Below are 14216 nucleotides of genomic sequence, written 5' to 3' on the forward strand. Positions count from 1 at the left end.
GCTGTGCTTTCTTGACAATAATTTCAATGTTGGTGGACAAATTGATTGTGACGATCATCTCCACCTCAGCACCGTTGATGCAGATAGGGGCATGCCCTCCATACCGCTTCCTGAAGTCAATGTCCAGCTCCTTCATTTTGCTGACGTTAATGGAGAGATTGTTGGCTTTTTATCATGCCACTAAGCACTCTTTTCTCTCCTTCCTGTACTGTTTCATTGTTGTTTTGAGGTCTAATTTACGGTGTTGGTTTTGTCAGCAAACTTGTAAATGGAGTTGGTATGGAATTTGATCCCACAGTCTTGAATGTATAAGGAGTGCAGTAGGGGGCTGAGGGCGCAGCCTTTTGGGGCACCGGTATTGAGGATTATCATCGAGGAGGCATTGTTGCCTATCCTTACTGACTGGTCAGGAAGCCACAAATGCAATTACAGAGGAGGGGAGCAAAGAAATAGGTCCTGGAGTTTGTGGAAGAGTTTGGTTGGAATTATGGTGTTGCAGATTAAGCTCTCATTAATAAATATGAGCCTAGTGTAGGTATTCTTGTTTTCCAGATATTCTAGGGATGAGTGGAGGGCCAGGGAGATGTCTGCTGTGAACAGATTGCGCCAGGAGGTGAATTGCAAGAGATCAAGGCAGTCTGAAAGGCTGGATTTGATGTGAGCCAAGACCAACCTCTTGAAGCACTTCATAATTATGGATGTCAGAGCCACTGACCACCAGTCATTGAGGCACGCTGCATGATCTTTCTTTGGCACTGGGATGTTGGTGGTCTTTTTCAAGCAGATCGAAACTTCAGGTCACAGTAAGGAGAGGTTGAAGATGTCTGCATATAATCTCGTCAGCTGGTCTGTGTAGGATCTCAGTGCACAGCCAGGGACTCCATTTGGGCTGGTTGCTTTCAGTGGTTTCACCCTTAAGGCTGATCTGTGGTGATGACCCAGGGTACAGGTACATCTGAGGCTGTTGGGATAAGTGACCTCACTGTTTAAAGTGAGCGTAGAATGCATTGAGCTCGTCAGTTAGGGACACACTTGCACGTGATTCTGTTTTGACTTCGCTTTGTATCATAAGCCTTGCTGCAACATCACTAAAGTACCGTATTTTGAGAGAGCAGATGGCAGAAGCACATGAATTCATGAAGTTTGCAGGCTTCTTTTTTTTTTTAAGGAATTATTGACTATTTTATGCATCATTTTATACAGGTGTTGTGCGTCAGTTCAGAAACTTACTGCAGCTGAAAGGGACTGTACTAAATACACGACTGACCATACACCGTCTTGGAGGTGAATGCCTGCCAGCTGTCGTAATGTCTTCTGTGGGAGTCTATCGTGCCATCTACAATTTAAACTACCACTGCAAAGCAGATTGTGCCTACTTAGCAGTAATGACAATATAGCTCACGAATCCAGTACACCCTTCTACTTAATGCCAGCTTGCGTGCAATGAAACTATTTCAGTGCAATAGAGCAGACTGTTGTGGTGTTGAGACAAACATTCTGTTGCATGGCCTTGCATGATTTCAGCCTGAACTGCTGCTTATGGTACAATGATAGCTGTGACATTGACCAGCGGGTGCTCAATTTTGACTGGGTCTCAAAGTGTTATTGAAATTGGTCGCAAGTTCTTTGCTGGAACGGATAGCCTCCAAACTTTGTGCATAGACCCATGCTAAATCAGGGCTGAACTCCTCCACACTCCTAAATGTTGTACATAAACCAAATGCACAAAATATTTATTTGTGCTTATCCATAAATTTTCTTATGTAACTTGTCCTCATCTGAGTTCTCTGTAGGAGAACTCTCCCTTTAGCAGGATGGCTATCCTTTTCCCTGAGCTGTGGTTGTAAACTGTGCTTACACCCTGATGTCTTGCCATATGAACTCTTGCCTATAAGGTATTGTCATACAAAACATGCACTGTCAAAGGGGTCAAAACATCCAAACCCACTGCCTCCATACACCATCCACTCACCTACCTTCACAGCCCCCCGCTACATTTTCACTTTCACTATTTTATTGGTATATGCTGTGTCTAGGAGAAAGTGAGGACTGCAGATGCTGGAGATCACAGCTTAAAAATGTGTTGCTGGAAAAGCGCATCAGGTCAGGCAGCATCAAAGGAGAAGGAGAAACGACATTTCAGGCATAAGCCCTTCTTCAGGAATTGTACCCACATCCACCATGTCCTCTGGAAACTCATTCCACACATGCACCATTCTGTTTATAAAAAGAAATTGCTCCTCATGTCTTTTTAAATCTTTCTCCTCTCCCCTTAAAAATATGCTCCCTAGTTTTGAAATTCCCCCACCCTAGGGGAAAGGCACCTGTCATTCACCTTATCTATACCCCTCATTATTTTATAAACCTCTAAGTTCTCCTGTCAACCCGCTACATTCCAGTGAAAAAAGTCAGCCTATCCAGCCTCTCCTTATAACTCAAACCCTCCATTCCTAGCAGCATCCTGGTAAATCTCTTCTGAACCTTCTCCAGCTTAATTATATCCTTCCTAAATTAGGACCACCAGAACGGGACACACTACTCAAGAAGAAGCCTCACCAACATCCCGTACATCCTCAACATGGCATCCCAACTCCTATAGTCAGAGGTCTGAATGATGAAGGCATGTGTGCTAAATGCATTCTTAACCACCTATGTGATGCAAACTTCAAAGAATTATGTACCTGAACCCCTAGGTTTCTCTGTTCTATCCAGGGCCCAATTGTTATTGTTTAAGTCCTGCCTTTGTTCAACTTAACAAAATGCAATACCTTGCATTTGTCCAAGTTAAACTCCAACTGTCAGTCTTCAGCCTATTGACCCAATTGATCAAGATCTGTTTGTAATCTTAAATATCCTCAATTATCCACTATATCACCAATCTTGGTGTCATCTGCAAGTTTGTTAACTATACCTTCTATACTCTCATCTAAATTGCTTATATAAATGATTAAAAAATGTGGACCTGGCACCGATCCCTGTGGAGCACTGCTGGTCAAAGACCTCCAGTCTGAAAAACAATTCCTCCGCCATCACTTGTCTCCAGTTAAGCCAATTTTATATCCGATTGGCAAGCTCACCCTGAATCCTATGTGGTCTAACTTAACTAATTAGTCTACCATGCGGAACCTTGTCAAAGGCTTTACTAAAGTTGGAAAATATTTCTGGCTGTAACAACTGCTCTTTGAGGTATTTTAGGTGCTGGAGGTGATTTCCTCGAATTGCAGGAGCAGCAATTACTGTTTCACATGCTGTTGCATTGTTTTGGAACTTTTGGGAAAATAAAAGTCAAAACAACAGCAGTTTTAAAAGGGAGAAGAACAGAAAAAGGAAGCACATGGTGAGGTCATTGCAGGAGAGAGCGAGAGACAACCTGCACAGTTACTGCCTTTGATGTTTGAATTTGTGTATAGCTGGACATCGGAGTGCATCTGGGAAAATTATCAAACGGTGAAATTCACAACTCATCTTGGAGGAACTGTTGGGTGAAGTTCACAGCACAGAATCAGATAAGTTAATTGTTGTTTTAAGTGTGGTCTACATAGAATCTGCAGTAGTGAGTAGAGTAGATTCTTTCTTGATAAAATAGATCTCCAAAAACATATAAAGTTTAATCAAGGGACATAAACCATAACTTAGTTTAACCTGGGGCAGTGTTTGTAGAGGAATAAGATGGTGTTATTTTCTGGGTCTGTAGATTGTGAAGGAGCAAAAATGGACTTTAATAGAGTGATATGTACTTCTTGTCAGATGTGGGAGTTTAAAGAGAGTTTAAGGGTTACTGTGGATTATATCTGCCATAAATGCTGCTGGCTGCGAATCTTATCAGATTGAATGGATCGGTTGGAAAGATGGTTGGAAGCAAAGAGGAATTTGCAACAGTATGTGATGGATGGCAGTTATAGGAAGGGGGGGGGAGAAAGAGTCTCCGATACAGTCACATAGATGGGTTAACTCCAGGAAGGGTAAGAGAGGTAGGCAGCTAGTGCAGGAGTCTTTTGTGGATATACCCATTTCAAACAGGTATGCTGTTTTGGAAAACGTAGCGGGTGATGGATCCTCAGGGGAACGTAGCATGAACCATCAAGTTTCTGGTGTTGAGACTGGCTCTAATGCAGCGAGGGGTATGTTGGGTTCCAAGAGATCAATTGTGTTAGGGGATTCTCTAGTTCGAGGTACAGACAGACATTTCTGTGGCCAGCAGCAAAAAAGCAGAATGGTGTATTGTTTCCCTGGTGCCAGGATCAAGGATGTCTCAGAGGATGCAGAATGTTCTTATGGGGGAAGAGGGGGCAGCAAGAGGTCATTGTCCACTTTGGAACCCTTGACATAGGAAGGGAAAAGGTTGAGATTCTGAAGGGAGATTAGAGAGTTAAGCAAGAATTTAAAATGGAGGTCCTTGAGAGTAGTAATATCTGGATTACTCCTGGTGCTACGAGCTGTTGAAGGCAGGAACAGAGCAGATGAATGCATGGCTGAGATGCTGGTGTATGGGGAAAGGATTCATATTTTTGGATCATTGGAATCTCTCTTGGGGTAGAAGTGACCTGTACAAGAAGGATGGATTGCACCTAAATTGGAAGGGGACTAATATACTGGCAGGGAGATTTGCTAGAGCTGCTCGTGAAGATTTAAACTACTAAGGTGGGCGGGGTGGGTAGGACCCACGGAGATAGTGAGGAAACAGATCAATCTGAGACTGGTACAGTTGAAAACAGAAGCAAGTCAAACAGTCAAGGCAGGCAGGGACAAGGTAGGACTAATAAATTAAACTGCATTTATTTCAATGCAGGGGGCCTAACAGGGAAGGTAGATGAACTCAGGGCATGGTTAGGAACATGGGACTGGGATATCACAGCAATTACAGAAACAAGGCCCAGGGATGGACAGGACTGGCAGCTTAATGTTCCAGGATACAAATGTTACAGGAAGGATAGGATAGAAAGGGAGGCAAAGTGGTGGTGGGGGGGGGGGTGGCATTTTTGATAAGGGATAACATTACACCTGTGCTGAGGGAGGATATTCCCAGAAATACATCCCGGGAAGTTACTTGGGTAGAACTGAGAAATAAGAAAGGGATGATAACCTTATTGGGATTGTGTTATAGACCCTCTATTAGTCGGAGGGAAATTGAGAAACAAGCTTGTAAGGAGATTTCCATTATCTGTAAGAATAATAGGGTGGTTATGGTAGGGGCTTTTAACTTTCCAAACATAGTCTGGGACTGCCATAGTGTTAAGGGTTTAGATGGAGAGGAATTTGTTAAGTGTGTACAAGAAAATGTTCTGATTCAGTATATGGATGTACCTACTAGAGAAGGTGTAAAACTTGACCTACTCTTGGGAAATAAGGCAGGGCAGGTGACTGAGGTGTCAGTGGGGGAGCACTTGGGGCCAGCGACCATAATTCTATTAGATTTAAAATAGTGATGGAAAAGGATAGACCAGATCTAAAAGTTTGAAGTTCTAAATTGGAGAAAGGCTAATTTTGATGGTATTAGGCAAGAACTTTTGAAAGCTGATTGGGGGCAGATGCTTGGAGGTAAAGGGACAGCTGGAAAGTGGGAACCCTTCAGAAATGAGATAACGAGAATCCAGACAAAATATATTCCTGTTAAGGTGAAAGGAAAGGCTGGTAGGTAAAGGGAATGCTGGATGACTAAAGAAATTGAGAGTTTGGTTAAGAAAAAGAAGGAAGCATATGTAAGGTATAGACAGGATAGATTGAGTGAATCCTTAGAGTATAAAGCAAGTAGGAGTATACTTAAGAGGGAAATCAGGAGGGCAAAAAGGAGACATAAGATTGTTTTGCGAAATAGAATTAAGGAGAATCCAAAGAGTTTTTACAAATACATTAAGGACAAAAGGGTAACTAGGGAGAAAATAGGGCTCCTCAAAGATCAGTGGAGCCACAGAAAATGGGGGAGATACTAACTGAGTATTTTGCATCAGTATTTACTGTGGAAAAGGATATGGAAGATATAGTCTGTGGGGAAATAGATAGTGACATCTTGTAAAATGTCCAGATTACAGAGGAGGAAGTGCTGGATGTCTTGAAATGCATAAAAGTGGATAAATCCCCAGGACCTGATCAGGTGTACCCTAGAACTCTGTGGGAAGCTAGAGAAGTGATTGCTGGACCTTTTGCTGAGATATTTGTATCATCAATAGTCACGTGAGATGCCGGAACACTGGAGGTTGGCTAACGTGGTGCCACTGTTTAAGAAGGGTGGTGAGGACGAGCCAGGGAACTTTAGACTAGTGAGTCTGACGTCGGTGGTGGGCAAGTTGTTGGAGGGAATCCAGCGGGAGAGGATGTACATGTATTTGGAAAGACAAGGATTGATTAGGGATAGTCAACATGGCTTTTTGCGTGGGAAATCATGTCTCTCAAACTTGATTGAGTTTTTTGAGGAAGTAACAGAGGATTGATGAGGGCAGAGCGGTAGATGTGATCTATATGGACTTCAGTAAGGCGTTCCACAAGGTTCCCATGGGAGACTGATCAGCAAGGTTAGATCTCATGGAATACAGGGAGAACTAGTCATTTGGATACAGAACTGGCATGAAGATAAAAGACAGAGGGTGGTGGTGGAGGGTTGTTTTTCAGACTGGAGGCCTGTGACCAGTGGAGTGCCACAAAGATCGGTGCTGGGTCCTCTACATTTTGTCATTTACATAAATGATTTGGATGTGAGCATAAGAGGTACAGTTAGTAAGTTTGCAGATGACACCAAAATTGGAGGTGAAGTGGACAGTGAAGAAGGATACCTCAGATTACAAAAGGATCTTGACCAGATGGGCCAACAGCTGAGAAGTGGCAGGTGGAGTTTAATTCAGATAAATGCGAGGTACTGCATTTTGGGAAAACAAATCTTAGCAGAACTAATACACTTAATGGTAAGGTCCTAGGGAGTGTTGCTGAACAAAGATCTTGGAGTGCAGGTTCATAGGTCCTTGAAAGTGGAGTTACAGGTAGATAAGATAGTGAAGAAGGTGTTTAGTGTGCTTTTTTTCATTGGTCAGAGTACTGAGTGCTGGAGTTGGGAGGTCATGTTGCAGCTGTACAGGACATTAGTTAGGCCACTGTTGGAATATTGCATCCAATTCTGGTCTCCTTCCTATTGGAAAGATGTTGTGAAACCTGAAAGGGTTCAGAAAAGATTTACAAGGATGTTGCCAGGGTTTGAGGATTTAAGCTATACGGAGAGGTTGAACAGGCTGGGGCTGTTTTCCCTGGAGCGTCGGAGCCTGAGGGGTGACTTTATAGAGGTTTACAAAACTATGAGGAGCATGGATAGGGTAAATAGGCAAAGTCTTTTCCATGGCGCTGGGGAGTCCGGAACTAGAAGGCATAGGTTTAGGGTGAGAAGGGAAAGATATAAAAGAGATCTAAGGGGCAACTTTTTCCCACAGATGGTGGTACGTATATGGAATGAGCTGCCAGAGGAAGTGGTGGAGTCTGGCAAATTGCAACATTTGAGGTATTTGGATGGGTATATGAATAGGAAGGGTTTGGAGGGATATGGGTCGGGTGCTGGCAGGTGGGACTAGATTGGGTTGAGATATCTGGTCGGCATGGACGATTTGGACCGACGGGTCTGATTCCATGCTGGTACATCGCTCTGACTCTTAAGTCCATGTACACAATATCTACCACTCTTACCTCTTCACCCTTCCTGGTAGCTTCCTCAAAAAACTCACTAACACATGTTTTCTCTTGCATAAAACCATATTGACCATCCATAATCATTCTTCACCTCTCCAAATGCATATGAATCTTTTCTTTCAAAATAACCTCTTATAACGTACCTGCCATCAAAGTCAGAGTCTCAGGTCTTTACTTTCTCGGCTTCTCCTCTCATCTCCTCTTAAACAGTGGCACAACGTTACCCACTCTTTTGTTCTCCAGAACCTCAGCTGTAATTATAGATGATATAGATATTTTTGCAAGAGGCCCTGCAATTACCTCCCTAATTTCCTACAATGTCCTGGAATACATTAGATCAGGTCCCAGAGATTTACCCACATTTATATTTTCTAAGACCTCCAGCACCTCCTCTTCTAGAATGTGAACTGTTTTCAAAACATCAATATTTCCCCGAGTTCTCAAACCTCCATATTTTTCTCCACCGTAAAATTGATGCAAAATATTCATCTAATATCTCTCCCATCTCCTGAGGTTCAACACAAAGATGACCACTTTGATCTTTAAAGGTTTCTACTTTCCCTTGTTCTTTTGCTCTTAATGTACTTGTAGAATCTCTGGATTATCCTTAACTTTATTTGCCAAAGCTATCGCGCATCCTATCTTTGCCTTCCTGATCTCCCTCTTAAAAATTCTCGTCCACTCTTTATACTGTTCCAGAGATTCATTTGAACACCGTTGTATATAACTAACATGATTCTTGACTAAAATCTTTAATCATTCATTGTTCTCTAATCGTACAAGTCTCACCTTTCTCTATAACAAGAACATAATGACTCCAGTCCCTTTACATGTAATACTTCAGTCAATTTTTGAAAGTTCTTGTCTTATGCCATTAAAATTTGTCTTACTCCAATTAAAAGCTTCAATTTTATGGAAGGCTTAACTATTTCAAAACAAATAGAATTATGATCACTGGATCCAAAGTGTTCTGCTAGCGCTTTCTCTCTAGTAGGAATGTTTATGTAGAGTCGTGGAGATGTACAGCATGGAAACAGACCCTTCGGTCCAACCCGTCCATGCCAACCAGATATCCCAACCCAATCTAGTCCCACCTGCCAGCACCTGGCCCATATCCCTCCAAACCCTTCCTATTCATATACCCATCCAAATGCCACTTAAATGTTGCAGTTGTACCAGTCTCCATCACTTCCTCTGGCAGCTCATTCCATACATGTACCACCCTTTGTGTGAAAAAGTTCCCCCTTAGGTCTCTTATATCTTTCCCCTCTCACCCTAAACCTATGCCCTCTAGTTCTGGACTCCCCGACCCCAGGGAAAAGACTTTGCCTATTTACCCTATCCATGCCCTCATAATTTTGTAAACCTCTATAGGGTCACCCCTCAGCCTCTGACACTTCAAGGAAAATAGCCCCAACCTGTTCAGCCTCTCCCTATAGTTCAAATCCTCCAACCCTGGCAGCGTCTTTGTAAATCTTTTCTGAACCCTTTCGAGTTTCACAACATCTTTCCAATAGGAAAGAGACCAGAATTGTACGTAATATTCCAACAGTTGCCTAACCAATGTCCTGTACAGCCGCAGCATGACCTCCCAACTTCCGTACTCAATACTTTGACCAATAAAAGAAAGCATACCAAATGCCGCCTTCACTATCTTATCTACCTGCAACTCCACTTTCAAGGAACTACGAACCTGCACTCCAAGGTGTCTTTGTTCAGCAACACTCCCTGGGACCTTACCATTAAGTGTTTAAGTCCTGCTAAGATTTGCTTTTCCAAAATGCAGCACCTCTCATTTATCTGAATTAAACTCCACATGCCACTTCTCAGCCATTGGCCCATCTAGTCAAGATCCTTTTTTAATCTGAGGTATCCTCTTTGCTGTCTACTTCACCTCCAATTTTGGTGTCATCTGCAAACTTACTAACTGAACCTCTTATGCTCACATCCAAATCATTTATGTAAATGACAAAAAGTAGAGGACTCAGCACCGATCCTTGTGGCATTCCACTGGTCATAGGCCTCCAGTCTGAAAAACAACCCTGCACCACCACCCTCTGTCTTCTACCTTTAAGCCAGTTCTGTATCCAAGTGGCCAGTTCTCCCTGTATTCCATGAGATCTAACCTTGCTAATCAGTCTCCCATGGGAACCTTGTCGAACGCCTTACTGAAGTCCAAATAGATCACATCTACTGCTCTGCGCTCACCAATCCTCTTTGTTACTTCCTCAGAAAACTCAATCAAGGTTGTGAGACATGATTTCCCCCGCACAAAGCCATGTTGACTATCCCTAATCAGTTCTTGCCTTTCCAAATACATGTACATCCTGTCCCTCAGGATTCCTTCCAACAACTTGCCCACCACCGACATCAGTCTCACTGGTCTGTAGTTCCCTGGCTTATCCTTACCACCCTTCTTAAGCAGTGACACCTCATTAGCCAACCTCCAGTGTTCCGGCACCTCACCCGTGAATATCGATGATACAAATATCTCAGCAAGAGGCCCAGCAATCACTTCTCTAGCTTCCCACAGAGTTCTAGGGTACTCCTGATCAGATATATTGATAAAGAAATTTTTCTTGAACACCGTTTAACAAATTCTTCACCATCCAAACTCATAATACTGTTGTAGTCCCAGTCGACATTTGGAAAATTAAAATCACCTACTATTAGAACCTTCTTATTTTTACATATATATGAGATCTTTCTATTTATTTGTTCCTCAATTTCCCTCTGATTAATGGGCAGGTGGGGGGGTGCAGTCTATGGAACAATCCCATTAAGGTGATCATTCCTTTTTTATTTTTAATTTCAACCCATATATTTTCCCTGGATGACATTTCAGAAATATCATCTTCAGTTGCAGCTTATTGAAGATTAAAAGAAAGCAATTTTGCCTTCTGCAACCCCTTTTAATTCATTGCTGCTACAGGTTCTTTTTCCGATGTATTACAGTTTGAGACCATTACATTTCTTTGAAAGGTCTTGCAGGACTTCTTGAACTATGAAAACACTATCAGGTATGCTTGAATTGTATCTCTGGAAAAAAGGAGGGAGGTAAGAAAGTTTCTGCGAAACATCCATGTTAGGTGGAAAGTGAAGTACCTCCTCTCCATTGCTATCAGTGTTTGTTACCTATGATCAAGCTAATGAGTCCTCGAGTATCCTCTACCCATGTTGATCTGAAGATGGTTTCATCTCGCAAGCCAGCCGTTTTTGCAGTGTTTCCTAAGACTGTTCTGTAGAATGATGCAAATGAGGTTAATAAGCCTTCCCCTCTTTGGTCAAGTGGATGTCTCTTGTACACATCTTTGGCAGGTAATTTCTTACTACTATGCCATACAGTTAATAAAGGATGACTTTCGTACTAACAGCAGAACATGACCTTGCTGGAATATGTATACCATGCTTCAGTGAATGAAGATAAGATTTCACCACCAAGATAAAGTTGTCTGTCCTGCCATCTGAAAAGTCTTTGTTCATTTTTTAAACTGCAGTTACAAATTTGAAATAAGAAACTAGGATCAAATTATTCAATCTTTGTAATGAAACATTAGGCACAAATATTTTGAGTAATTGGCTAAATTTTAAAGCACATGGTTATTGTAGTTTCTCATTGCTTCTCCATTCCCTTTCCTATTTACGTTATATAACTTCTCTTGTGTTTGCCCTTCCTTAGCTCATCAGTTACTGAAACCCTCGTCCCCTCTAAAATTGACTGACAAAATGCTGTCCTGACCAACTTCCAATCCTCCATAAATTGAAGTTTCTGCCAAAGCCTCATTTACCTCATCATCCTTGTACTTGCTCGCCTATGTTGTCTTTGGACTGGCAATACCTTGATTATAAAAGCCTCTGCTTTTGTTCAGATTTTAATAGCCTGATCTTTCCCTAATGTTGTAGGACTGCAGGAGGTTACAACATTTGGGGTTCTTTTGGCTTCCACCAATTCTGGCTACTTTGATATTTCTGATTTTTGTTCCCTCTAACATGATTGTGCCTTCAACTGCCTGAAAAATGTGTTGCTGGAAAAGCGCAGCAGGTCAGGCAGCATCAAAGGAGCAGGAGAATCGACGTTTCGGGCATAAGCCCTTCTTCCTGACCTTTTCCAGCAACACCATTTTCATCTCTGATCTCCAGCATCTGCAGTCCTCACTTTCTCCTCCTTCAACTGCCTGGACCTACAGCACTGAAATTCCTTTGCTCGGCCTCTCTGCCTCTTTAAATCTTACCTCTGACCACGCTGTTGGTCGTTTGGTGGAATGTTTCTTTGTGAAGTTCAATGTCTAATATAGTCAGCATTCCTGTGAAACTTGATGTTATGCTACATGGAAGGTGGTATGTGCAGGCAGGGTTTTAGATTTTTGAATATATATGTACAGTTTTAAAAGTATGCATAATGCCATGTATTTTCAACACTTTATTTTACTAGCAAAATGTGCATATGGAACAGAAGCATGCTCCTACAATAGAAAAAATGAAACGGTATCTGTACTACCAGCTGATGATGATTGAAAATTACCAGAAGGCCATTAGCAAAGAGCTGAGGCCACTCGTTGAATGGGTACGTTACTGTAATGTTTAATCAAGCATGTATTCCCAAGGAATGGAATGTTTTGATTTTTTACAGCAGTAAATCTTTTTATTTGTTTGTAATATTAATATCTTTATATTTTCAAGATACCGCATTGCAGTAATTCCTTTACATTCAAATGAAAATGGACAAACATGATTTTTGAGTTTGTTTTTGCATCAGGTTTATGTTCCCAGTTAATAGGTTCCAAGTCTTCCCATTTTAAGACAGGCACAATTATCAGTAAAGATAATTTACTTTTCTTCCTAGTGGTTTTAAATCTCAACACAAAGTAGCACAAATAAATTCTCACTGTCTATTTGCATGACCTATATTATTTGATTAATGAAAATAGAGAAATGTAAACTTGCACACTTAGCCTGGTTCATAAGCTTGTTTTATTTGCCCTGCAATTTCTATTTATGTGCTTGATGCCCAACTCTTCTAAAAACAGATAAACTGTAATATCAGGAGCTTGCTGATAATTTCTCTTGATATTATGTAGTTTAGTTGACATCTGCACCATGATCGTCTCTGTTAGGATGTTGTCAAGGCTTACCACTTATTGGTTTCATGGTAGATCTCTCCCCCGTCCTATATCTACAATGATATTTTTGTGTAAGTACTCCCAGAGTATCAAAGAAACTTTTCTTTGTAATCCACTACATGTCATAGAGAAAAAGCGCAGATAGGAACATACTGTCTTTACTACTTAGTCCTAGATTCTTGTAGTCTTTAATCTGTGCCTGACGAGGATTAATAGCGCATAGATTTTACACAGTTTGAGTGCAGTTTTGGCATACTTCCACAGACTCAATCAAGTTAATGTCCTAGTAATAATATGGTCAATATGTTGTGTACAAGCCATACTCTTAATTGTTATATGCAAAATCCTCCATTCTCTGCTGGTTTTGTTTTATTTTGAAAGCAGCTCCGTCTTAACATCCCAGTAGTTCAGAATACTATAGGATAGAAATAGTTACATGTTCCCTAGGATACAAATATAATTCTCTGCTAGGGAAGGTATTTGAGGCCACAACATTGTGGCACAGTGGTTAGCACTGCTGCCTCACAGCACCAGGGTCCCAGGTTCAATTCCAGCCTTGGGCAACTGTCTATGTGGAGTTTGCACATTCTCCCCGTGTCTGCTCCGGGTGCTCCGGTTTCCTCCCACAATCCAAAGATGTGCAGGTCAGGTGAATTGGTAATGCTAAATTGCCCATAGTATTAGGTGCATTAATTAGTCAGAGGGAAATGGGTCTGGATGGGTTACTCTTTGGAGGGTCGATGTGGACTTGTTGGGCCGAAGGGCCTGTTTCCACACTGTAGGAAATCTAATCTAATCAACACTGTTTTCAAAGAGTTAGATATTCTGGTTTTTGGGGCTAAATGAATCAAAGGGTATGAGGAGAAAGTGGGAACAGGGTATTGAGTAGAATGATCAGTCATGATCGTATTGAACAGTGAAGCAGATTTGATAGATTGAATAGGAAATATTCCTTTTTTCTAGGTCTACATATTTGTGATTTTAGCAGTTGTGCAGCGTATCCAGTCAAAGTTAAACACTGATGTAGATGCTTAATTGTACTTAATTATCTTTTGAAACTTAAAATGTGAATACATAGAATATTCTAAATGGCTGTAAACAGGTGACATGGAGTTTATGATCAGGCATTAGAATATAATGAAAACATAAGCGTAAAGAGAAGGAAGCTATTATGCTCATTCCATGTTTCTTTGACTTTAGGGAATTGCAAAATATATTTTTACTTTCCAGATTATACAGTGATCTTCACAGGGAACATTTCCTAAGCACTACAATAGCTTATCTAATGAAGGATCTATGTACCATAGAGAGGGAGGACAGTGTCAGTGCACCAGAATAAATGATGGGACTGAGCTATGAGGAGAGATTGAGAAGATTTGGCCTTAATTTCTATAATTTTTAGGTGATATAGATTCAGAGAAAACAATCTCA

At 41.4% G+C, this 14216-nt stretch overlaps 1 protein-coding gene across 3 annotated transcripts in view; it reads left to right on the plus strand.

The window, feature by feature from the left end:
• The window catches only part of LOC140495977 (uncharacterized), a 41392-nt gene that overhangs the window by 2118 nt on the left and 25058 nt on the right, over positions 1 to 14216 (plus strand). For all 3 annotated transcript variants that reach the window (XM_072595350.1, XM_072595348.1, XM_072595349.1), the window contains exon 2: positions 12098 to 12229. In XM_072595350.1, the coding sequence (XP_072451451.1) occupies positions 12098 to 12229 (132 nt within the window). The remainder of the gene's footprint in view (positions 1 to 12097; positions 12230 to 14216) is intronic.

This window comes from Chiloscyllium punctatum, chromosome 25 (assembly GCF_047496795.1).
Source record: "Chiloscyllium punctatum isolate Juve2018m chromosome 25, sChiPun1.3, whole genome shotgun sequence".
NCBI lineage: Eukaryota > Metazoa > Chordata > Chondrichthyes > Orectolobiformes > Hemiscylliidae > Chiloscyllium > Chiloscyllium punctatum.